Source organism: Notothenia rossii, assembly GCF_949606895.1.
Source record: "Notothenia rossii genome assembly, chromosome: 5".
Lineage (NCBI taxonomy): Eukaryota > Metazoa > Chordata > Actinopteri > Perciformes > Nototheniidae > Notothenia > Notothenia rossii.
The window spans coordinates 88,309,058-88,335,976 of NC_136903.1; the positions used below are offsets into that span (position 1 = coordinate 88,309,058).

The window sequence follows — 26,919 nt, forward strand, 5'->3', positions numbered from 1 at the left end:
ATAACAGCCCTCAACATCTGCCATCAAAGAATGTATTTTTTTATATCCAAATATCACACGAATGTAACTCGTAACACTCCTCTAACTTTTTATTTCAAAAATAACTTCTCATTATGACATGGTATATCATCATTTAAATTAATTGTACTTTATATTTTAAGTAACTTTTAGTTATTTTTTTCCAGGAAAAAAAAATGTATTGCCCATCATCAAATCACAAAATGATCATCTGTTAGTAATAATAATAATAATAATAACTTTTATTTATATAGCGCTTTTCAATAACCCAAAGTCGCTTACAAAAAAAAATTAAAAGTACAGAAAGGGGGTGAACAGGCAGAAGACAACATATTGGACAAGAAAATTGAACATGAACATTACATGAACAGGCAAAGGACAATTGCAACATTTCATGGAATTTCCCTGGTGTATTGTTAAAGGTCGAAAAATAAACTGGATTAATGAGGTGGTAGAGGTGAGTAAGAATGGCTTTATACAACTTCACAACTACGCCCTCTATCTTCTGTTGAAATAATAATTTTAAAGCTATGTTTTGGTAGTACTAAAGAGCACCTATTAGCTAACGTTAGCACTAAGCTAGTTACAACAGAGCAAGTGTGTTTAGCTACTTGTCTTGCTTGTTAAGAGTGTCTTAGTAATCAGAGGTGATGAAGAACAGTGGATAAGAATGACATTATAAAACTTCACAACTACAACTTCTATCTTCTCCTGAAATAATCGTTTTTTAAAGCTATGTTTTACTAAAACCAAAGCATTCCTGTTAGCTAACGTTAGCGCTAAGCTAATCAGCCCACAACTGTGCAGTGTGGACGTGTGTTCAGTTACTACTTGTCATTGCTTGTTTGGTTGTTTATTTGTATTACAAGTGGTGAAGGACTTCAAACTTAGGCTGCGGAAATTCCTCTTTTATTAAGCTTTCTATGTCAGTGTGTTTTTTTCTTTAAATATAGTTTTTTGAACTGCTAATAACGATTTAAAAAGTGCATTTCGTTTCACAAGGATTATTCATAATTTAAACGTACTTTATTCTACTGTATCTTTAAGATTTTGCTTTCTACTGTAGGAACAGCAACATGTAAACCCTGTGTCCTAAAAAAAGAATGATGTTATGATACAATTTAACTCTATTCTGTATTTTGGTACGAGGGACACAAATCTTATCCCAGATTACAGTCACAGTTTTAAACAAGCAGTTAGCGTTATATATTGAAACAAAACAAATAAATGATTATGTAGATCATGGTTTGTCTTTCAAATAATACAGATGTCATGTTATGCAGGTTACATACGTACATATAAAATAAATTGGTGCTAAGTATTGCTTTGCCCAGGTACCCAGATTTCCTGTGTTTGTTTGTCCCACCCATCAATGACCTGTATTTGAATTTCCTCTGAATAAGATTTGAAAGCTATTTGTGTAACAGATCAAAAACAAATCTAATTAGAAAATAAGTTTCCCTGAAAACCTGATTGACCATTTTTTTGTTGTTATATGGGAACGTAATTTAGGAGACTTATGGAAAGCTCCTTAGAAGAGGACCCTCTCCCCGAAGGTCTTGTTCTCAGGTAACCAAAACAACATTTCTGAGTTACAGGTAGGTATACACAAATGAAAACACAGCCCAGTTATGAATATTACATTTCAACTCTTAATTCTGATTAACAAAGTTGTATACAGTAGCTCGTCGGAAATAAGTCCTGAATTCATATCAGTGACCAACAGAGATGATAGTATTTGTCTTTGACCCAGGAAACAGATAGACGAGGACAGGGCAGTGTGACAGAGAGAAAGACAAACAGTAATGGGCTCTTCTAGTTGGCAGCAGTCTGCTTTGAACGAGGACAGAAAGTTGGCATCAGAGCAGAAATGGAGGTAAGCAGCTCTAGTTGTCCTGACAGGATGGAGGAGGAGAAGCTGCACCGTTCCTCCAGAGAGTCGACCAGGCTCATATGTCTCCAGGTGTTTCCTGCCTACCTGCTGGCCGGGCTGGGCATGGTGATGGCCGGCCTGCTGCTGGACAGGGTGCAGGTCAGTGACACCAAAACTCGCTGAATACAGATCAAATCTAGTCTGCAGGACTGACTCAATTATTTTATTCCGTTGTTAATCCTGTTTTATTGGCGAAATGATAAGCAAGGCAAGGCAAGGCACGTTTAGTTATATAGCACCTTTAAACACAAGGCAATTCAAAGTGCTTTACAAAAATGAAAGACATTAAGAGCATTAAGAAACATATACAAAAAGGGCATTTTAAAAAAAACTCATTTGAAAGCAAAGATAATAAAACATGAATAATACAGATACATGAATAAAAGTTACAGTGCAGTGTAAAATATGAATAGTTCAATTAAAATCAGCGGCAAAACGAAAAGCCTTCAGCCTGGATTTAAAAGTAGTCAGAGTTGCAGCAGACCTGCAGGTTTCTGGGAGTTTGTTCCAGGTATTTGGAGCATAATGAACTTCTCCACGTTTAGTTCTGACTCTGGGGACAGAAAGCTGACCAGAAGACCTGAGAGATCTGGATGGTTCATCATTTAGCAGCAGATACCAGGAAAAGTAACCTAATCTGTCCATCCATGTATTCCTCTCTCCGTCTGTCTCTGATGTGAAACGATTGGGCTGGTGGAGGATTGGGTTTAAGGGTCACTTTGATCTAACAGGTTTTTAAAAGTGACCCTGCCCCATGGGAACAAACACATTTATAAGGTTTGGATACACATGAATCTACAGGTTAGTTTAGGCTTAGTATGCAACCACCACTATGTCTGTGTAGCCTACTGTGTTTATTATCAGCAGCAGCCAAAGAGTTGGTTCAAAATGACTTTGACAGAAGCTGTCGGGATAAATCTAAATAAAAAGGGACATTATAGAGCAAAGCATTTAGAAATGATCTGATTTACTATTAATACAATAAGATGAAATTGCTACAGGAATGATTCCTACAACCGAAAAAGTCATATATTTTACACAATTTATTATTTTATTTAGATTAAGATTTAACTTTGTGTTTATTAGTATAAGTACTAAGACAACGAAATGTAGTTTACATTCAACCAGAAGTGCAAAACATTAGTAAAGTGCATAGTGATCTTAAGTATAGTGTAAATACACACACAATTGATCATGTTATCATTACTTACTTCTTTAATATTGCACACTGCATTATGCACTGATGAAAAACTAGGCTCACAATTATACAGAAGGCAAGCAAGTTAAATCCAATCTTTTTTTGTATCTTATTGACTTCTCACTGCTGCATTGAATCATCACTTATATCCAGGTGTGTTGACAGAAGCTGTAGCTACAGTACTACTGTAGTTGAGCCGAGGCCAATGCAGTCAGGACATGAAAGGTCCATTAATACAAACAGTTATTAGCACTGCCTGCCTGTCATCGCTTCCAATCTGTTTCTCTAGCTGTTTTCTGGTTCTCTTTAAAAGGTGACAGCAGGTGCTCTTAAAGAAGAGGAAAGAATCCTCTCATTTATGTGTTCAAACACCATAAAGCCCCATTTGCCCCTCAGTCTTTTAGCAGCTGTTGCTTCACAATTTAAATTACAGCCAGAGGGCAGGAGGGGGAGCTGCAGAGAGTGCAGCACTTCATCCAAGTCATGTCTCAAGGACACTTTTCAGCTGAGTCACTGTCCTTGTGACTAGTGTGTGTGTGTGTGTGTGTGTGTATGTGTGTGTGTGTGTGTGTGTGTGTGTGTGTGTGTGTGTGTGTGTGTGTGTGTGTGTGTGTGTGTGTGTGTGTGTGTGTGTGTGTGTGTGTGTGTGTGTGTGTGTGTGTGTGTGTGTGTGTGTGTGTGTGTGTGTGTGTGTGTGTGTGTGTGTGTGTGTGTGTATATAAGGACATGTTCCTACTATGCATTCTGTACAGGTTTATGTGAACAAAGGGATCAAAAACTAGAACAAAGTGTCAGTACTTCACGTGTACGCGTCTGCCTTGTACACCTTAATAAGAGTACAGGTGTTACGGGGGTATTGATTTTCTTTGCAGATATTGGATAATGACAAAAACAGACAAATGACGTAATGAACCCGGATGAAAGAAAGTAAGTGTCTTTCCTCCCTCCAATCCCAGAGGAAACACTGTGTCCTTTGCAGCAGCATCGCCACGTTTTAATGACAGGTACGACACCTGCTGCTGCTCAGTGCGTCACCCCCATTTAGTGGCGGACATTGAGAGGAGGAGCTTTCGAAGAGGAGGGAGAGTGAAACTGCAGTAAGCTCTGAAGTGATCTCACCAGGAGAAAAGGGGAAAAACTGAATCACCAGCATCATCCGTCACAGAGCGCCGTCACGACACATCTGGAAATCAGAGGGAACCGTCCATCATCACAGAGTCCCTTAACACAATCTTGGAAGGACATCCTCTGATCAAAATGAGGAACGAGCTTCAGAGCCCTCAACACCAAGAGCATTACCACAGTGGCGAGGAGAAGGAGAAGATGGCGTGGAGAGAAAAGGAGGACAGTGATTGGCAGTACAGCAGGGCTGAGAAGAAGCTTCTGGCCTTCTGGATGTCCTTATCTCACAGGACCTGGAAACTCCTCAGACCCCGAGAGAGAGCCGGCTTCCAGAGATCCACCTCGGCCGCCCGGCTGCTGAAAAGCGAGGCATGAAGAGGGGGATACGTGTGTGTGTGTGTGTGTGTGTGTGTGGCTGTAGTGTGTGTGTGTGTGTGTGTGTGTGTCAGTAGCAGAGTGTCAGAAGAGGCCTCACAAACCTGCTTTCAAGTGGACCCATGTGTGTGAGTGTCTTAATGTGTGTGTGTGTGTGTGTGTGTGTTTGATTTGAAGTGGATGAAAGCAGCTTCCTCTGATTAGTCCACCATTTCGAAAATCAGTGCTGGAGTGACATCTGAAGGGCAAAACAAGCCGGTTGCGTTTTCATATAAGACTTGAACCATCGGCTGTGACTCAAAAAAAGAAAGAAAAATCTTCCTCTTGTCAGCGTTGCCACTTTCCAGGAGCCCTAATTCTAGGCACAGAAAAGTTGTACTTCCTTACTATAGACTACACAATAGGCAGTGATGGGGTAATGGGGTTCAGCCATGGTGGTGACCCATCTCTCTCTGGAGCTGCGTTTCCAGGGGAAGAAGCTGAGGGGCTTCAGGTGTAAACAGACCCGCTCTGCACACGGCTTACTGTCCGAGAGCTCGTGGAGCATCGCAGCCCAGATCCTGCTGCCCTACCTGGTGTCCGGGCTGGGCATGGTGGCCGCCGGGATAGTCATGGATGGAGTGCAAGTAAGGAGAACAAAGTGTGGCAAAGTGCATGAGAGATAACTGTACGGATTGTACCGGTATAAGGCGTCGTTTTTGGATTTTGTTGTGCTGAGGTTTGATATGATTTGAAACACCTACTATCTAATCATTTAATGTAATTGTGCTGTATCTGTGCAGACACCTCTTACCTCGTGTAAATACCTCAGACAGATCAAGTTATATAAGAGATATTAGGAAGTAGTTATCGAATCAATCAGCACTGCTTAAAACTGCTGCTTGAGAGTGTTAAGCCTTTTGGATCATGTGAACATTCATGATAGGGACTTTTGTAATATAATATAAAAAGTATGTTTCTCAAACCCCCTGTTTTTCCCTCGATAGCATTAATATTCAAAACTAAATAGGCAACAATTAAGAGTGCAAATACTTCAAACCAGTAAAAAAACGATTGAAAAATTCTGTGTTCATATTTAATCACATTGCTACGGGTTTGAAAATGATTGACAGAATAGGTTGTCTTAGAAGGTTCATTGTGGTGTGTGTCACCAGCGAAACTGTACGGTACTAGAAGCATTGACCTCCATTGTTTCAGGTTTAAAGAATATATTAGATCATTTGTATTCAGTTCAGTTTCACTGTGACGTGTTTCAACAAGCTCATATGGAACAGGAAGTGCACTAAAAGCCCCCGGTGGTGTCTTTCAGCACTGGGAGGTGTTCAGGGAGATCTCCGAGGTGTTTATCTTGGTGCCGGCGCTGGTCGGGCTGAAGGGGAATCTGGAGATGACATTGGCATCCAGACTGTCAACAGCAGTGAGTGGAAACACACTCACGCACACACACCGGCACGCAGGAGGAGATGATAACAACGGTTTCAAATGCAAAACGAAACTCTCATATTCAATACATGCACATTTCGTCATTTTGCATTTTTGAGTTCTTGTTGATTTAATTACGGTACATTGACTTCCGGTAAGATAATGTAGTTTTCTTACTTAATTTAATGGCCGGTTTTTATTCCAATCTTTTCAAATGTATTTGGTCGCTGTTCAAAACACTTCAATAACGTTGTGAATTAAAAAAAAAACGACTTGGTTATGTCGAGGCAACAAAGCAACTTGGCTATGTTTAGGAAAACATTTTGATTGGTTTGAAATTATTACGTTTGTTACGTCAATTAAGTTACGTACGTAAGTTAAATAGTCGATGTACAGTAGATAAGTCAACAGTTGACTTTCAGTTTCACTCGAGATGTGGCATTTGACCCACCCCTTCTAATAGACAATTATTTAACGAGCGTCTTCCTATTACACCTCTCATTCTGACAGCAGGCATTTGACCTCAGGGTTTGGTCAGCATAGTATATATAGAGATAAGATGGCGCCTGTTTTCTAAGGATCTCCATTGGCTGCGTTAAGAGATGACCCCCGTCTTACTTCTGAATGTGCATAAAGAAAGATTGTAAACGTTCAGATAACGATGGGACTAAACAGGCCATGTGTCAGAGGCCTTATGGAGCCTGCTTCTCTGCAAGAAACATAACTGCTTAAGTTTTGCTGATGGAACGTTGCATTACCGGCTTTCTCTTGGTGAAAAGAGCAGTTCTGGAGACTTCAGAGTTCGTTTGAGCAGAGGCTGTGCCACTAAATGGCAATGCTAGAGAAAGAAGCAGGTGTTGCCTTAAACGAGACATATTTCGGATATGTCTCCATTAAAGGTGGGGTAGGTAAGTTTCAGAAACCGGCTTGAGATACACTTTTTGCTATATTCAATGGAATGCTCTTAACATCCCGATAGCAATGAATATCTGAAGTGCTTTGACAAAAAATCCATAAAAAAATGTCATCTGTGGAACCCGTAGTACTGTAAAAACTACAACCAATCCGTTTAGGTGGCCCGGCTAAACGGATTGGATTGCCGCCCTGTCTGTCAGCCTTCAATCTCGTGCACGCACAAATGTATCTCGTGCCCTCATTGGGCGTGCCGTCATAGGGCGTGCATTGCAGCAGTACTTCAATGACTCGCCAGCAACAGGCGGCCACTTTCACCATGGCAGAGTTAGGTTCAACATCGTCTACTGGTCGTAAAAGAAAAGATGTAACGGAGCAAATTAAGAACAAAAAGAAAGTGGAAACTAGGAGAGGTCAAACCAGAGTCGATATCGGAGTTGCTTTGGCTGTGTAGTATTGCTAACCTAGATGTGTTTAGCTTTGCCTGATATGTAACGTTACTGCAGCCTGCTCTCGCGGAGGAGGCGCTCTGTAAGGAAGTCTGAAGGAAGGGGCGGATTCTTTTTGGCTGTGTACTTTCAAATTTTAGTGCACTCGAGCCGGTTTCTGAAACGTACTGACCCCACCTTTAAGTCTAAGAAGGCAAATGTCCTTTCTCCGTCTGTAACTTCCAACAAGTCTTCAGTGTCTTTACTCATTTAGCTTCCAGTTCGTTGGTCCAAGAATTTGCACTCCGCTCTGCATCAGCCAAACAGCTCGCTGCACCCGCACTGCGAGGGGGACCCAAGTTCCCATCAGCAAAAACACGTGGGTTTGCTATCCTGGCTCCAAAATGGTGGAATGAGCTCCCCATTGAAATCAGGACAGCAGAAAGCTTACACATCTTCTTCAGACTGAAAACTCATCTCTTTCGACTCCACTTCGAGCGATAGAATTACTAACAAAGCACTTATATACTAATAAAGGGCTGGCTTATCTAAAGCCAGTTGAGTAGCGCTTGAAATGTTTGGCTCTATGAAACCTGATGTACTTATATGATTCTGTTTTCTTCAAGTTTGTATCTTTTTGGTCGAACGCACTTATTGTAAGTTGCTTTGGATAAAAGCCTCAGCTAAATGTAATTTCATCTCACCTTCCTTATTTGTACACTCCTTTTCTCACTCTTAATAATATGTCACCTGTCTTTCAGAGCATTTGCTGTGAGAGTCTAATATTGCTGGCTTTGAAATGTAACAAAAATGGAAAGAAAACAAGTCACTGTCAAATTGGCATGTCACGCAACATGTCCTTGAGAAGGGGCGTGCTATTTACAATAAACACCTTCCCAAAAGATTACATTAGAAAAACATGCTTTAGGTAGCTAGTGATGTAACTTCCGCATCTTTGGTAATATTTCATCCTCAGCGAGAAACCCCCCTGATCACATCGTCAGTGATAATTGCGATTTACACTCTCGACCAATCAGGGCATTTGTCAGGGTAATTGTGCTATGATGTTGAAGTAGTGAGAGATAAATGTGCAAGGTGAACTTGTGATTACGGGAACCTGTTTGTATCCACAGGCGAACACAGGGCAGCTGGACGAGGCTCAGCAGCAGTGGAGGATGGTGCTCTGTAACCTGGCTCTCATTCAGGTGACACACACACACACACACACACACACACACACACACACACACACACACGCACACACTCCATCTTCATAATCACACACTACATCACTCTGCTGGCTTCTAGACAATTCAATTTATTTCAGGAAGGTTTGCCGGTGCGATAACATCGTCCTCGAACTTCACTTTGCCTCTCAGACAATTACACTCAGGATAACAGATTGTTTTCCAAATGGAGATATGAAAGTTCAAAGGGGTTTATTGTCCTATGCAGAGCTACAGTGTAGTTATGAAACATAAATATATAAGACATAAAAAACTATAAAAATAGTTGTATACACAAGTAAATAGAATAAGATAAGCTTAATGTAAATTGAAATGCTGTACTGCTTCGTGTCGGGCCGAACCACGCCCCTTAGCTGTGATATAATGAGCATATACCACGGCCTGTCGTGAGCTATTGCTTACATATATGAGATGCAAACAGATATGTAACTGTAAGGGAATTTTTTTTGTATCCTAATTACGTAATCCCGTTACATGTAATCTGTTACTCCCCAAGCCTGCATATAACAATATATAAACTATATGCTATGGATCAATGAGTGGTAATGCAGGTAATTGAATGCTGTACAGTGTAATAAAATACTCCTTGTTGTAATAATAGATAATATGTCGAGGTGCAAACAGATATGTAACTGTAAAGGAATACAGTTACTTTTTACGTAATCCCGTTACATCTAATCCGTTACTCCAAACGTCTGCATATAAAGAAATAAACTCTATGCTATGGATCAACGAACGGTCTGTCCTTCTTCCCCAGGTCCAGGCCACAGTGGTGGGCTTCCTGGCGGCCATTGCTGCCGTGTGTCTGGGGGCTTTGACCCGGGGGGGTGTGGACGTGACTCAGGCTGCCATCCTCTGTGCCAGCAGCGTCACCACGGCTTTCATCGCTGCGCTGACTCTAGGTCAGAGAAAAGGCATCACTGCTGCAGAGGAATGAACAACACAGAGAGAAACTGAGACAGAGATGCACTTCCTCCTAAAGTGTGAAACATTTCAATGAAATCAGGAGCATTTACTTTAACAAGTTGAACTCTGAGGTTAATGACCTCTCAAGGTTAAAAATACTCCTGGGAGAAGGACACAAGGCACATCTTGCTGCCCAATATGTATACACATGCCACAACCTGAGGGACAGTGAATGACACACACACACACACACACACACACACACACACACACACACTCACAGACACTCACAGACACTCACACACACACACACACACACACACACACACACACACACACACACACACACACACACACACACACACACACACACACACACACACACACACAGACATACACACACACACACACACACACACACACACTCACAGACATACACAGACATACACAGACATACACAGACATACACACACACACACACACACACACACACACACACACACACACACACACACACACAGACATACACAGACATACCCACAGAATCACGCACCCAGACACAGACATACCCACACAATCACGCATAGACACACAGACACACAGACACACAAACACTCACACACACACACACACACACACGCACAAGTGTAATTATATTACTGTATACATATCATTAATATGTAACAATTTGAAATGTATGTTGTTTGTATATCATATTATTGTGTAATTATTTTGTTTGTTGATGCTTTGGCAACATTGTTTCTTATAACTTTCATGCCAATAAAGAATGTTTGAATTTTGAGAAAAGGTGGAGATTCATAACCGTTTGTTAAAAAGTCTCCGCGTTGTGCTTCGTCAGGTTTGGTGATGGTGGCGGTGATTCTTGGATCCAGGAAGATAGGCATCAACCCGGATAATGTGGCCACGCCCATCGCTGCGTCGCTGGGAGACCTGATCACTCTGTCTCTGCTCTCTGGGGTCAGCAGGCTGTTCTTCTGCTACAGAGGTCAGAGGTCACACGTTACAGAGAATATCGTGAAGCTCTTGTAAGACCTGACATCAGACAACATGCTTTATTCTTCCCTGAAACACTTTCATTGGACTCCTTTACTTCCAGAAAATATTGACGTCACTATTTAACAGTTGCATACACATACGTGATGGGCTCTGGTTTCAGACAGAGGGTGAAAAGAGGGGCATTAAAGCATGGAGACATGTCCCAGTAGAGACACTACACACTGATATACACCTGAACATCAGCAGGAGAGGACTCTTTAAAGTAGAGACACTACATACTGATATACACCTGAACATCAGCAGGAGAGGACTCTTTAAAGTAGAGACACTACATACTGATATACACCTGAACATCAGCAGGAGAGGACTCTTTAAAGTAGAGACACTACATACTGATATACACCTGAACATCAGCAGGAGAGGACTCTTTAAAGTAGAGACACTACATACTGATATACACCTGAACATCAGCAGGAGAGGACTCTTTAAAGTAGAGACACTACATACTGATATACACCTGAACATCAGCTGGAGAGGACTCTTTAAAGTAGAGACACTACATACTGATATTCACCTGAACATCAGCAGGAGAGGACTCTTTAAAGTAGAGACACTACACACTGATATACACCTGAACATCAGCAGGAGAGGACTCTTTAAAGCAGAGACACTACATACTGATATACACCTGAACATCAGCAGGAGAGGACTCTTTAAAGTGGAGACACTACATACTGATATACACCTAAACATCAGCAGGAGAGGACTCTTTAAAGTAGAGACACTACATACTGATATACACCTGAACATCAGCAGGAGAGGACTCTTTAAAGTAGAGACACTACATACTGATATACACCTGAACATCAGCAGGAGCGGACTCTTTAAAGTAGAGACACTACATACTGATATACACCTGAACATCAGCAGGAGAGGACTCTTTAAAGTAGAGACACTACATACTGATATACACCTGAACATCAGCAGGAGAGGACTCTTTAAAGTAGAGACACTACATACTGATATACACCTGAACATCAGCAGGAGAGGACTCTTTAAAGTAGAGACACTACATACTGATATACACCTGAACATCAGCAGAAAAAGAAAGCAGAGAGAGAAAAGCAAGAAAAAGGAATTCAGAAACAGTAAAGTGGTGATTAGAGAGTATTTGGGCCAGAGGAGGGCAGCATATTCAAACTTAGATTCAATCAAACGTCTGCAACAGTCAGCATCAGTTAAGGCTTCCATCATTTCTGTCATGGTCACAATCTCTCATGTATTGTTCCACTCTCAAAAAACTGAAATTTCTCTTCCATCGAGTGTATTTAGAGAAACTTAAAGATGTCCTCTGCTGTGTTTCTCTGCAGACGTGTGGTTCCTGCCTCCTGCAGTTTGTCTCTTCTTCCTGCTTCTCATCCCGCTCTGGGTCATTATTGCTCGTCGCTCTCCACCAATCAGTGAAGTCCTGAAGTCTGGCTGGCAGCCAGTCATCATGGCCATGTCCATCAGCAGGTGAGCCCACCCGTGCTACTCAGAGGTGGGAAGTAGTGGAGTACAAATACTTTGTTTCTGTACTTCAGTACATTTTCTGGTATCAGTACTTTACTCAACTACTTATTTTTCTGACTACTTTTTACTTTTCTTACATTTTGAACACAAACACCTGTACTTTATACTTCTTACATGTTGAACACAAATACCTGTACTTTCTACTTCTTACATGTTGAACTCAAATACCTGTACTTTCTACTTCTTACATGTTGAACACAAATACCTGTACTTTCTACTTCTTACATGTTGAACACAAATACCTGTACTTTCTACTTCTTACATGTTGAACACAAATACCTGTACTTTCTACTTCTCTCATTTTCCAAACAGGCTGGTTCCTTTAGTCTGAATGTGTGTTTGGTGGCGTGATCATTATTATTTAGAGTCATTGCGTGCCTATTGATTTGAACACGATCCGTGTATCCATCATTTCCTGGTCTTCTCTAAAGAAGAGGGACCAATGAAAACGTTGTCATGTTGCCGTTGTTCAGCATGGAAACATTCATTAGCTAACAATGACATTATTGTTCTATTAATCTAAAGGGAGGTCAGGTACTCTTTAAAACAGCTGCTAGTTATGGGTACTTTTTACTGAAGTACATTTCAAAGCCTCTTTACTTTCACTTAAGTAAAGAAGTTTAGTCAGTACTTCTACTTTTACCAGAGTATTTATAAACATGAGTATCTGTACTTCTACTTGAGTAAAGGATGAGTGTACTTTGAAACTTCCTCAACTAGAGCTGACACAATATCTTTATATTTATATACCACATGATTATTGTGGCCTCTCTCATTTTAAATGTTGAATTACGGGAATGTTGCTGTTTTAGATCCAGATGTACAGTATCTTGTCTTCTTCCAGTATTGGTGGTCTGATTCTGGATAAGACGGTGAGCAATCCAAACTTTGAAGGGATGGCCGTGTTCACTCCCGTCATCAACGGTGAGTATAGGATGAACTCCACTAAAGATTTAACATTAACCCCTCTATGTATAAGCGTAATAAGTATAATACAAATACTTCATAAATGGTCAAAAATATGAAAAAAAGTTAAGTATGACCAAAGAGTCAGAATAAAGTTGGTCGAAAATATAATGAAGGATAAAAAATAATGACAAATATATCATGAGAAAGCTCATAGTATAATATGTTGAAAATATCCTTAAAAAGTCATAGTATAGTTTACAACGTGATTATTTTTTTAAGGTAATAGTAGACAGGGTTCCCGCGGGGTCTTTAAAGGTCTAACATTTGATAATCAGAATTGAAGGCCTTAACAAATCTTAAATATGATCAAAAAAATAAGAAAGGTCTTAAATATGATTTAAAAGGTCTTAAAATTGATGGGATTTGAAAGGTACTTCTGTTTTGCGATCACGTCTAAATGTGTTTTGGGAGAAATGTCCGGGCTGCAAAGTAACCAGTACGGTAAGAGCCTTTCAGTTTCCCCCCCAACAATTTCTATTGAAATAAATCAACATGGAACCAGTAATCACTAACTTTGTTTCCCCCGGCCCCTTATCGGAGAACACCCAGCTAGTAACCTAGCGACCAAGCTTCAGCTAGCGCCAGTCAGAAACCTTGTTATCTTCAAATCTACTTACAAATAAATATGGGGAAGTGTAAGTTCAACCGTATTTGGTTGGAAAACATCGAATTTAGTGCTTGGTTGAAACCAGTGGAGGGGAACGTGTTTGAAGCCCGCCGCACCTTTCTCCATAAAAAATGTGGACGCTAAATACCGTAGTTAAACACCAATCGTACAACAGCAACGATGAAAGATTCACACACACACACACACACACACACACACACACACACACACACACACACACACACACACACACACACACACACACACACACACACACACACACACACACACACACACACACACACACACACATTTACCTTGAAAGTAATTATGGGACGTATTTTTCTTTCATAGCAATTTTCCTTCATACTTTCTTGCCGTGAAATAGTTCTTAAATTCTATTCAAAGTGGTCTTAAAAAGTCTTAAATTTGAGTTGCTGAAACCTGCAGGAACCCTGAGTATAGTATGTCAAAAGATTGTGACAGTAGTTGCTGATATATAAACACTAACACATGTCCCAGTATCTGCTTAAAACTGCACTATTGCTAAATATATTGCTAAGTTAGTGATTAACTAAATGTTTTTTTTCCATCTTGGCAGTCTTTCCTTTCAAACTTTAAAATGACACATTTACTTGGATCCTATTTTAAATGGCGGACTTTTATTTGTACTTCACATTGCCTTCACTCAGCTTAGTATATTAATGCTTTTTCCACCACTGATTAAAAACGACATTGCATTTAAGCAGGAATGCATTAAGTGTTCAGTTGAAGGATCCTAATTTAAGAGACCTCAGGGGTGATGAAATTAGGACGATAACTTTGATTAATTAGGGTAAAGTACATTTTGTTTAAGATATAATCCTCTTAGCTGAAGCGGAAACAATTTACGTAATTAATTAATTAATTAATTCTTCCACACGTTTAAAGCAAAGTGACATGTTTTCCTGCTCGATCCCACAGCGCTGGGATTTGGGGTTTTGGTGTTTCAACAGAACTTATCTTTGAAGACATTCATAATTAGCTTCGTTATCATCCATAATGCCAACTGATGTTATGTGGAAACCGCTGGAGCATGCGGACGCCCAGCAGCTAATCCCATTACAATTATTTAAAAGGGCCTCCAAATTTGGGGCTATTATTAAATCATGAGATATTTAAGGACCCTCAGAGAGGCGTAGAGGAACAGATGAACCACAAAGCAGCATACTAAGCAGAGAGGAATTACAATGGAGGGCTTTACATGAACCACAGGCCTGATCAGAATGCCAACTATGTTAGCTCCCGTTAGCGTAGCATCTCTGCCAACCTCAGTGCTACCAAAGACTCTTGCATTTTTCGCCGCCCCCCCGTACAGGAAGTGAATTTGCATTACAATACAGAGCTCTCTCCTCTCCTTTGGGACCAGAACCCAGAGCTGGAAGAGGTATTCAAATCCTTTCCTTAAATACAAAAGACTCAAATCTAAATCCGAATAATGAATGCTTTATTCGTCTCACATCGGGTACGTTTACAATTACATTACAACGGAAGAGGGATAGTGCAGATAAAAGGGTTAAGAAATAACAAGAGAGCCAAACGCATGTGTAATTAAATCAAATAGAGAACAACCGCTGTACAAAATAAGTACAAGCACATTAAAAGTAAGTGAGCTTGCAGGAGGCAGTTCTAGAATTAATTATTGGTAATAGTGCGAATAAAAGTCCTGAACGAAACATTTTACTTCAACAAATTGTACTTAAATCATCAAAAGATTAAACACTCATTATGTAGAAAGCCTTTTTTGTAGTGTTTTAATATTATAGTATGTTTTAGTTGCCCTTTTCATCACTAAAGAATACCTGCTGCATCTAAGATAAGATAAGAGGTACTTTATTGATCCCAAATTGGGAAATGTTTGCGTTGCAGCAGCATAAAAAACAACAAAACAAAACAAGGCATTGCACATAAATAAAAAGTAAAGAGTAGAAATAAACACTACTAGAATTGAAACATCTCAAAATACAATTTAAAGTGGACCTATCATGCTATTTTTAGGCAATAGCAAAGGTCTCAGATATATAAAAATATATAAAAAACATGTCTATGAAGTGTTTTGCTCAAAACACCAAACAGATAACCCATTCTAGCCATGCCTCATATCCCTCTATTTCACTTCCTGTTTCTAAAGTGCTGATTTTGGTATAAAGATTGAACATAAAAGGATAAAAAAGAGGAGGGGTCTGAGCTCATGCAGGACCCGGCAGCTACTGTCTAAACTAAATACTGCCGTGATGAAACGCCATATCATGGATTATCAAGGATTATCTCTGAAACAGTATGGAGCTCAAAGGCTTTCTCTCTTGCCGGTTATACCACAAGGTGAGTTCCTTTTTACTTCCTGCTTCTTCACACACATGCTCTCCAGTACAGGTTAGCTCTGAGTGTTAGCCATGCTAATGTAAACACCGACCATATTACGTCCAAAACAGTCGGGCATTGTTTCTGATAGCAACGTTTCTGATAGGGCCGTGGGTCCACATTTCAGATATTACGTCATATTGGACGCAAATCTGGATCAGCTCCGTTGTAGCCCCGTTTTTAGAGATTTGGGTACGGAGGAAAAGAGAGGGGGTTTTATTTCCCTGACACACCGGGGACACATGTTTATGTATAAAAGACATCAAAAAGTGCATTTTGCATGATAGGTCCCCTTTAAGTAGCATTACAAAGTAGAACATTGCGGACGACCTTGAAGCTAAAAAGAAATCTATAAACTTTGACAATAAAATACTTTTGAAGGGCTTTAGACTCAATATAAAGCAGGATGTTATTTACATTAAGAATGTAGGGAATGGAATATTACATTAAATGTAAAATGTAAAATGTGTAAGTGTTGTAGTTCATTAATGTTGAGGAAATGTTACATACTTTACCTTGTAGATTATAGTATGGCGTCCTATTATGTGAGCGTATCATATCACACGAGCAAAGGGGCTACAGCAAGCAGCACAATGTAGTACAAAGCACTATGTTTCCCTCTTAATGATGTGGTGTAAAAGTGTAAAATCTTTGTCTTGATATATGAATACTAGGTAACTTAAAACTAAAGATAATACTGAAGAAAAGTACTTCAAATGTCTTCTTTAAAAGGCCTACAATACTTGAGTAAACAACTGCTCAGCCAGAAACACTCCCGATGTTAACTGAAAATGATCCAATGCTTCGAAGCTCTGCAAACAAAGACATTTTGTTCTGCTGCTTTAATGAAATCAGCTTGAGGGGAGAGCCGTGACTCAAAGAATATGACGCAACATCCACACTGCCTTTCCCAAGCATTCAGATTTAAAAAACAACATTTAAAAAGTGAATAATTTCTGCCAGAGTGTTAAATCAAATGTCCAACAGTGACTACTCAGCCTTTCATATGGCAAATATTAAAACCCTCCTCTGAAAGCACTTATTTGTATTAAATCAAAAGTATCATATCTCTATCTTGGACACCAAGGCGTCTCCTCTGTCCACACTGCCAATCCAATCTTGAAATGAACTAGAAGTTGTTATGGTTGTATTCTTAGTTTACTTGAAGGTCTCCTATCATGCACTTGTTGATGTCTTTTATACATAGATATGTGCCTCTGCCCCGGTGTGTCAGGGAACTCACAAAGTGTCAGAAAACAGAACCCTCTCTGTTTTCCTCCGTACAATGTATCTTGGTGTCGTGCTTGACCACAAGCTCAGAGTTTGGTCTGAGAAAGTAAACGCTAAGTCTCAACAAAGAATGTTCTTTTTACGTAAATGATTGGTACAGAATGGTTAAGATGTTTGCTTTTATTGAAAGTGTGCTCTCCTTCGGCATCATATGCTGGCTCGGCAACGCCACTGAGGCGCAGACAAAGCCAGTCAGGAGGGCCGTATCATTGTCCAGTAAAGTGTCAGGAATCTAATGTCCTAGTCTAGAAAGGTTATACAAGGACAGAGTTTTAAAAATGGCACACGATATTGTGAGGGACCTGAGGCACCGTCTCGCCTCTTCTTTTGAACTGTTGCCATCCGGGCGGCGATATCGTGCCCCTCTGTTAAAAAAGAACAGACCTAGGCTGTCATCCGTCTCACCAGCCAACAAACTCCTGAATCAATAATGGCTAGGACGCACTGTTTACCCAGCTGGTCTGGCACTGCCCCCCCCCCCCCCTCTCTCAAATTGTCATGTCTGCCGATATCTGTTTTTTTTATGTCTGTTCTTTTTAATCTGTGTCTATGTTGTTGTCAGTGACGTATTTTTTATCTTTTTAAATGCCTTGTGTTGCAACCCATTTTCCCCTCGGGGACAAATAAACGAATACTGCTGCTACCCACATCTCTAAAAACGGGTGAACAACGGAGCTGATCCAGGTTTGCGTCCGATATGATGCCCTATCAGAGACGTCGCTATCAGAAACGATGCGCAGCGTGTTTTGGACGTAATCTCGTCTTTGTTTACATTAGCAAGCATCGCTAACACTCAGAGCTAACCTGTACTGGAGAGAGCATGTGTAAAAAAGCAGGAAATAAAGAAAGGAACTCACCTTGTGGTAAAGCTGCAAGAGAAAAAGCATTTGGGCTCCAGACTGTTTCAGAAATCATCCTTGGTGTGGTTTGGATGGTCCTGCATGAGCCCTCGTTTTTTTTTTTTAAAGCTACAGACCCAGAATCAGCACTTCTCTAACAGGGCTGAGATAGAGGGGTATGAAGCATGGCTAGAATGGGTGATCTGTTTGGTATTTTGAGCAACAGAGACCTTTAAATGTGTGTTTCGTTATTGATAAGTGCCAAATTTGTCCATTAAAACAGGCGTAGGGGGAAATCTTGTTGCCATTCAAGCCAGCAGGATGTCCACGTACCTTCACTGCTGGACTGTTCCTGGATCTGTTCCCGTTACGATGAGTGGAAACTGTCCCGGACCCTGTGCTACCCTCTGCTCCTCAGGTCAGATGTATACAATATGTACAGAAGGAATACAGGTGTCCTTCATCAGGAGTTATGAATACAAAAGCAGAGGTGGCAAAAGTACACACATCCTTTACTCAAGTAGAAGTACAGATACTCGTGTTTAAAAATACTCTGGTAAAAGTAGAAGTACTGACTAAACTTCTTTACTCAAGTAACGACCACTACACACTGCGGCGTGCGTTGTCGCTTGCCGGCGGGGGGGGCTGAAACTCGACCAACAACCAATCACATTAATCTCCCGCCCCAGACACACAAGCACGCGGTTTGATTGGCTAGAGCTTGCAATGGCATATGATTAGATTGGCTGACGCCTCCGTCGAGGCATCAAAAGTAGAACATTGCTCTACTTTTGCAGCGAGCACCGCGAGAGAAGCTACGCTTTGCTCCCACAATGCAGTTCGGCGAATCGTGACGTCACCCCATTCAAAGTGAATGGGCAGAAGCGGCAACGCACGCCGCCGTGCGTAGGGGCCGTAAAAGTAAAGAGGCTTTGAAATGTACTTCAGTAAAAAGTACCCATAACTAGCAGCTGTTTTAAAGAGTACCTGACCTCCCTTTATATTAATAGAACAATAATGTCATTGTTAGCTCATGAATGTTTCCATGGTGACCAACGGCAACATGACAACGTTTCCATTGGTCCCTCTTCTTTAGAGAAGACCAGGAAATGATGGATACACGGATCGTGTTCAAATCAATAGGCACGCAATGACTCTAAATAATAATGATCACGCCACCAAACACACATTCAGACTAAAGGAACCAGCCTGTTTGGAAAATGAGAGAAGTAGAAAGTACAGGTATTTGAGTTCAACATGTAAGAAGTAGAAAGTACAGGTATTTGAGTTCAACATGTAAGAAGTAGAAAGTACAGGTATTTGTGTTCAACATGTGAGAAGTAGAAAGTACACGTATTTGTGTTCAACATGTAAGAAGTAGAAAGTACAGGTATTTGTGTTCAACATGTAAGAAGTAGAAAGTACAGGTATTTGTGTTCAACATGTAAGAAGTAGAAAGTACAGGTATTTGAGTTCAACATGTAAGAAGTAGAAAGTACAGGTATTTGTGTTCAACATGTAAGAAGTAGAAAGTACAGGTATTTGTGTTCAACATGTAAGAAGTAGAAAGTACAGGTATTTGTGTTCAACATGTAAGAAGTAGAAAGTACAGGTATTTGTGTTCAACATGTAAGAAGTAGAAAGTACAGGTATTTGTGTTCAACATGTGAGAAGTAGAAAGTACAGGTATTTGTGTTCAACATGTAAGAAGTAGAAAGTACAGGTATTTGTGTTCAACATGTAAGAAGTAGAAAGTACAGGTATTTGTGTTCAACATGTAAGAAGTAGAAAGTACAGGTATTTGTGTTCAACATGTAAGAAGTAGAAAGTACAGGTATTTGAGTTCAACACGTAAGAAGTAGAAAGTACAGGTATTTGGGTTCAACACGTAAGAAGTAGAAAGTACAGGTATTTGGGTTCAACATGTAAGAAGTAGAAAGTACAGGTATTTGTGTTCAACATGTAAGAAGTAGAAAGTACAGGTATTTGTGTTCAACATGTAAGAAGTAGAAAGTACAGGTATTTGAGTTCAACATGTAAGAAGTAGAAAGTACAGGTATTTGTGTTCAACATGTAAGAAGTAGAAAGTACAGGTATTTGTGTTCAACATGTAAGAAGTAGAAAGTACAGGTGTTTGTGTTCAACATGTAAGAAGTAGAAAGTACAGGTATTTGAGTTCAACATGTAAGAAGTAGAAAGTACAGGTATTTGTGTTCAACATGTAAGAAGTAGAAAGTACAGGTATTTGAGTTCAACATGTAAGAAGTAGAAAGTACAGGTATTTGTATTCAACATGTAAGAAGTAGAAAGTACAGGTATTTGTGTTCAACATGTGAGAAGTAGAAAGTACAGGTATTTGAGTTCAACATGTAAGAAGTAGAAAGTACAGGTATTTGTGTTCAACATGTAAGAAGTAGAAAGTACAGGTATTTGTGTTCAACATGTGAGAAGTAGAAAGTACAGGTATTTGAGTTCAACATGTAAGAAGTAGAAAGTACAGGTATTTGTGTTCAACATGTAAGAAGTAGAAAGTACAGGTATTTGAGTTCAACATGTAAGAAGTAGAAAGTACAGGTATTTGAGTTCAAAATGTAAGAATTTAAAGTAAAAAGTCCTCAGAAAAAAAAGTAGTGGAGTAAAGTACTGATACCAGAAAAATGTACTTAAGTACAGAAACAAAGTATTTGTACTCTGCTACTTCCCACCTCTGTACAAAAGGAATAAGGGAGTCAAACATGTAAGAGTTTTATTAAAGTCACATCAATCAAATCACAACATGTAAAAGACACGAACCTTTCCAGTAGCTCATTTTCATTAAAAGGAAGTTATAACACGTTTTTATTGTACTTGTGATAATGTAGGTATTTTCTGAACTTTTAATCCTCGGTATTGTGAGAAGCAGCATTTCGATCTCCCTGTCTGTTTCTCACGCCCAGACAATTGACAATAAAGTTGACTTGACTTGACTTAGACTGTCTGTAGCTCTCCTGGACATTTTTTTTTTTTTAAGAATATTTTTATTGCAGAATCGTATTGTACCAACCGTATTGATATAACAAAGCAATCATATTTTCCATTTTCAGTAACAACAAAACAGCGGATTCAGAACATACTCGTACAATTAGGCAGTTGGCGGTTTTAAAACACATCCATGGGCAAGATTCTCCTGGACATTTTAAGTGTGTTTTATTTAATTATTTCCAGCATTTTTAAGCAAACTAGCTTCAAAAAACCCAATTGTATGCTAATTGCCCGGCACAAGATGTCAGACAGATAACGTTAGCATGCTAGCTGGGGCATAATAACAAGGGCATTTAGCATCTTAAGAGCCAGATAGTATTTCAAACACATGAACATGAACAAATGCCAATCCCTAACATGTGAACTAAAGAAATAGCCTGTAATACAGAAGGCAGATTTTGTTCATTTCCCCGAGGCAGGCTGGCTGTTACCCAGTCTTGCTAAGCTAAGCTAAGCTAACCAGCTGTTAGCTCTAGTTACACACAGACTTTAGATTAGATTAGATTAGAAGCATGTATTGACATTATACAAGTACAACGAGAAGATTAAAGCTACTCCTTCTAAGGTGCCATCAAAACAAGTAAATAGTTATCTGTAAAAAGAAACAAGTGTGTTTTTGAAGTTATTAAAGTATTAAAAACTTAGAAGAATGAAACAGACTTCATAGGAAGCAATCACCTGACCATAGTTTATTCAGCTGTGAAAATGAACACATCAAAATTCAGCTACCCATCATTTCCTTAAACAGATACAAGCACAAGCCAAAAACTGTTCTAAGAAACACAAGAACATATTTTATGAAACAGAAACTGGACGCACTAGCTCACACATCTTGTTTCTTCTCTTTCTATGTTTTATCCAGATGTTAACTCCAAATCGGCGAGAGTCCTGGTTCTCTTCGTGGTCCCGGGTCACCTGCTCTTCCTCTTCACCATCCACCTGCTGCAGGGGGGCCACATCGCCATGACGACCACCTTCATCATCTGCTACCTGTGTGCAGCTCTGCTTCAGGTCAGAGAGAAACAGAGAGAGGATACTCCTTTATATATTACCGTTTTTACAATCAGATGTAATCTAACTCTAAATCTGAATGTATTTAAGATATATAAAGAGATTCTTTATCTACTCTTAAAATTATTATTATTTGATAATTATCTGGGTTTTAATTTGGTTTTTATTGTATTAGTATAATATTGATTTGGTGTGTCTCTTTTTTCCGCAGCAATTTATGTTTTTTCCTTTACTTATAATTAAAAAACAAACTGCTTTTGGATTTGACACACGCTTAAAAGGCATGTTTTTTAGTTTTTTAGTATTTATACTGTGTTAAAAAAAGTAGTTTGTAACGCACATGTATAGACAAAATATGGCAAATTCAAATGTACCTTAAAGGTCACCTATCATGCTATTTTTAGGCAATAGCATAGGTCTCAGATATATACAAATATATAAAAAACATGTCTATGAAGTGTTTTGCTCTAAATACCAAACAGATCACCCATTCTAGCCATGCCTCATATCCCTCTATTTCACTTCCTGTTTCAAAAGTGCTGATTTGGGGAATAAAGCTTTAACAAAAAAAAGAGGGGGCGGAGCTCATGCGGGACCCGGCAGCTACTGTCTAAACTAAATGCTGCCGTGATGAAACGCCATATCATGGATTATCAAGGATTCTCTCTGAAACAGTATGGAGCTCAAAGGCTTTCTCTCTTGCCGGTTATACCACAAGGTGAGTTCCTTTTTACTTCCTGCTTCTTCACACACATGCTCTCCAGTACAGGTTAGCTCTGAGTGTTAGCGATGCTAATGTCAACACCGACCATATTACGTCCAAAACCGTCGGGCATTGTTTCTGATGTAGCTCCGTTTTTAAAGATTTGGGTACGGAGGTAAAGAGAGAGGGTTTTATTTCCTGACGCTGCGTGAGTTTCCCGTCACACCGGGGACACATCTTTATGTATAAAAGACATCAAAAAGTGCATTTTGCATGATAGGAGACCTTTAACTGCTTTCACACCAATCTCTGATATTTGAAACATATCTAGCCATTGTCTTATCCAAATATACTGTTTATAGGACAAGGATATATACAAGGAATTTGCTTTGGTGTCTGGTGGTCCGAACATAAACAATCTAAAAACACAAGTTACAAAGTAGAAAAAAAAGAAACATAAATGGGGCGAAGCCTGCGAGCTAGTTCAGGCAGTCAACTCGAGCACCAATGATACATTAACACGTGACGCACCTCGTCCCTCTTACAACCAACCAAACACATTCTCCGAAACATGCCGTTCTATTTAAGCTGCCAGGTCTTCCTGCCTCTGCCTTGCTATGCTGCTGCTGCCACTGCTGTGTTCACTTGCTACGTTCATGATCCTGCTGCTGTGTTTCATGTTGCTGCTGCTCGCCCTCCCCCCCCCCCCCCCCCACCACCCCAGCTTCCACCCCAGCTTCCACCTGTAGGCTAGAGGGATAGTTATCTAATCATCACTCAATGTTCTTTGTAAATCTGTGGAGTGATGAGGCCCGAGCCTAGACGCCAAACTCAAACGATATGCTGCTTATAATAAACATATTAAGAAACACGTGAGTTATCTGACTGAAATAAGGATAATCAAGCAATAGCTCACGACAGGCCGTGGTATATGCTCATTATATCACAGCTAAGGGGCGTGGTTCGGCCCGACGCGAAGCGGAGGCAGTTTGCTTTTCAGCCCAACGGTATACTGTTTTTCTCAGATGCGGAGGGATACTGACTTGTTGTGAAAAGTAACTTACAATTCTACCCGTGGTATACGCTCAGTATATCACGGCTAAGAACCAATCAGATTGCTTGATTTGACTTGTCCGTTTTATAATACAAAATAAATACTTTTAAGAAACAGTTTAGCATTGACAAAGGATACTAAAGACAAGTATTTACACCAAATGTAAATGTAACTATTCAAATAACCTTAAAAGCTAATAAACAAAAACACTTAGGATAATGAGTATACGGCAAACTACAGTGTATTATATTTTAAAGTGGAGGACTGTGCAAAAATGTGCAAAAAGCTGGTGGATAATTCCTTATATGTATTATAGCGCTTTTTTCCATGACCGCGCTGTACAGATACACATACATATCAGACATACATGTAATGGTCATGTACTGTGGACAATACCCACAGGAGCAAATTCAGGTGAAGTGTCTTGCCCAAGGACACAACGGCTTTACAGACGCAGGGGCGGGTTTCGCCCCCTTGATGTGATGATCAATGCACAGCCCACTGCGCCACACCGCCCATCTTCACACCTCAAAGCCATCGAGGCGCTTTACAAGTACACATTAATATCATACATGTGCTGTGGACAATACCCACAGGATCCATGATGGATACAAAGTCACTGTCAGTGGAGGTCCCGGACAGCGTTGCTAACTTGGCGAATTTCTCGCTAAATCTGGCGATTTTCCAGTTATTTCCCACTGTGTTTTTCCCCACTTTTTGTGGCGTCCATTACAACTACATGCAAATAGCTAAATATGCAAATTAGACGATTGCGTCATTTAGCGACTTCTAGTGACTTTTGGGACAGCCAATAGCTAGCCCACTTCCTTACCATGGAGTTGGCAACACTGGTCCCGGGCCTTGTTGATGAGGCCATTGGGGATTCATAAAGGTAAGGGAGGCTGTGGCACAGCAGACTAGTGTGTTGGTGTTGGGATCAGGGGGTCACAGGTTCAAACCCCACTGCAGTCAGCATGTCGTTGTGTCCCTGAGACACTTCACCCCAAATTGCTCCTGTGGGGATTGTCCACAGTATTGAGTATAAAACAAGTAACATGTAATGTAACCATTCATATCTTCCAGGTGGTGATTCTGCTGAACGTGGCCGGCCTGATGGTGCGCTGGCTCTGGAGAAGAGGTCTGGATCCGGATAACTTCTCCATCCCGTACCTCACGGCTCTGGGAGACCTGCTGGGGACCGGCTTCCTGGCTCTGAGCTTCAGACTCATCCAGATGTTCAATTCTTCTGGGTCTTGAGTTTGAAACAGACTCCCTGAGGGCATTGTTCTCTGTATGCAAGTGGATTAAACACACTTGCAACAAAGTCATTAGGTTTGAGAAGGAAGGTGCTGATTGAAAAACAAAGGAAGTTAGTATGCTGTTATATTTGTGCCTCAAAACTGGGCATCCAAATTAGATTTTCTTTCCTGAAAAGGGATAGAATTGTATTTATTTATAGCATTTTGCACGGACAAACTGAGATTATTTTGCTCAGAATATGCCTTTGTGCTCTGGATTGAGGCACTGTGTAACTGTGTAGTGGAAAAGTGGCTGAAAACAAGACAGAATATGGTGATGAAAGTGTGGACTTTTGATTTCTATATTTGCTAAATCACAGTGCAGTAGTTGTACTCTGAACCAATCGATACCCTCCAGCTTTGCTCAGTAGAAACAAAAAGTTGGATTACTGTAGAACAGCTGTTACCTGTCGACACATCTGTAAACCTATTGTCAGTCCCTATGGTTCAGGTGTTTTGTAGTGAGGTTGTATGAGGTACTAATCCATAGTCAGTGTCTAACAGACAGTAGAGGTGGTCAGCAAGGTCAAATATGGAAAAGCAGACAGAAGTTACGGCACATAAATCATTGCCACCTAAAAATCTATTATCTTAAATGTATGATTTATTTTGAATATCTTCACCTCTTTACCGAGAGGGAACTGAACTGGTTTTCTTAAAAAGACCCTTAAACAGAGGGTGAAAAGAGGTATAAAGGCAGTACGAGAACAATAAAGAGCTTTTTAAACATGAAAGCGTGGAGACATGAGACACTACATACACATATGAACCTAACCATGTGCTTAATAGGGCCCTTTGGAAGTGATATTGATCATTTTAGGCTGAATTAGGTTTTTGTTATGCTCCATATGTCCTCCTGTAAATGTTTAATGTACTGCGTCTACAAAACACACTTTCACCCACTGATGGCAGAGACGACCAGACAAGGTGCCACAGTAGCTTAAGCTAACGTGTGTCCATGCATATTATCTAGAGTTTGTGAGACAGAGGGATCACACACACACACACACACACACACACACACACACACACACACACACGCACACACACACCCTCCTGTCTGCCTCTCCAAACTGCTGCATGCCAACACTGACTATAGAGAAGCACCCAATACAGCCTCAAAATATCCGAAATATCCCTTAAAGGCAATAATTATATGTAACTGTGTGTTAATGTATCGTAACACAGATCAGATGCTGCACCGTCATGATGAATGTTTATTTTTTGTGGCCTAGGTTTGTGCCTTTTAAGCCGTAATAAGCCTTTATTGAATGGTATTTTTATTTGTTGTGAAGCACAGTTCCACTGAATATAGTCTGTTGTTCTATTTTTGTCAACAAATGATTTAGTATTCACTTTCAGAGAAATGCTCGTCTTTACTGACCTGAGAATGGCATCCAAAAATGGTAATAGTCCTATTTTCACAGTGGCATCAAGCGTGACTGTGGACTTTGCTTTTACATTTGTAGAAAAGGAAATGTAGGCATAATGTGTCGCTGAAATAAAAAACTGAATACTCTGAAGGATATCTGTGTAGTGTGTCGAGTATATGGGATGCTGCCTTTTCAAAGTCAAAC

At 40.1% G+C, this 26,919-nt stretch overlaps 1 protein-coding gene across 6 annotated transcripts; it reads left to right on the plus strand.

The window, feature by feature from the left end:
* The first annotated feature begins 401 nt into the window (after nucleotides 1–401).
* Nucleotides 402–26,860, plus strand: LOC307040352 (solute carrier family 41 member 1-like). Of its 6 annotated transcripts, XM_079683099.1 has the most exons (13): nucleotides 402–475; nucleotides 1,531–1,587; nucleotides 1,921–2,050; nucleotides 5,117–5,272; nucleotides 5,956–6,063; nucleotides 8,542–8,613; nucleotides 9,413–9,557; nucleotides 10,421–10,567; nucleotides 11,949–12,093; nucleotides 12,995–13,074; nucleotides 18,539–18,673; nucleotides 22,139–22,287; nucleotides 25,128–26,860. In XM_079683099.1, the coding sequence occupies exons 2-13, from the start codon at nucleotides 1,538–1,540 to the stop codon at nucleotides 25,299–25,301; spliced, it is 1,491 nt and encodes a 496-aa protein (XP_079539225.1). In that variant the 5' UTR covers nucleotides 402–475; nucleotides 1,531–1,537; the 3' UTR covers nucleotides 25,302–26,860. The 6 variants fall into 6 exon arrangements, with proteins under 6 accessions (XP_079539225.1, XP_079539226.1, XP_079539227.1 ...); XM_079683100.1 differs by lacking the exon at nucleotides 18,539–18,673; XM_079683101.1 differs by lacking the exon at nucleotides 5,117–5,272.
* Nucleotides 26,861–26,919: the final 59 nt, after the last annotated feature.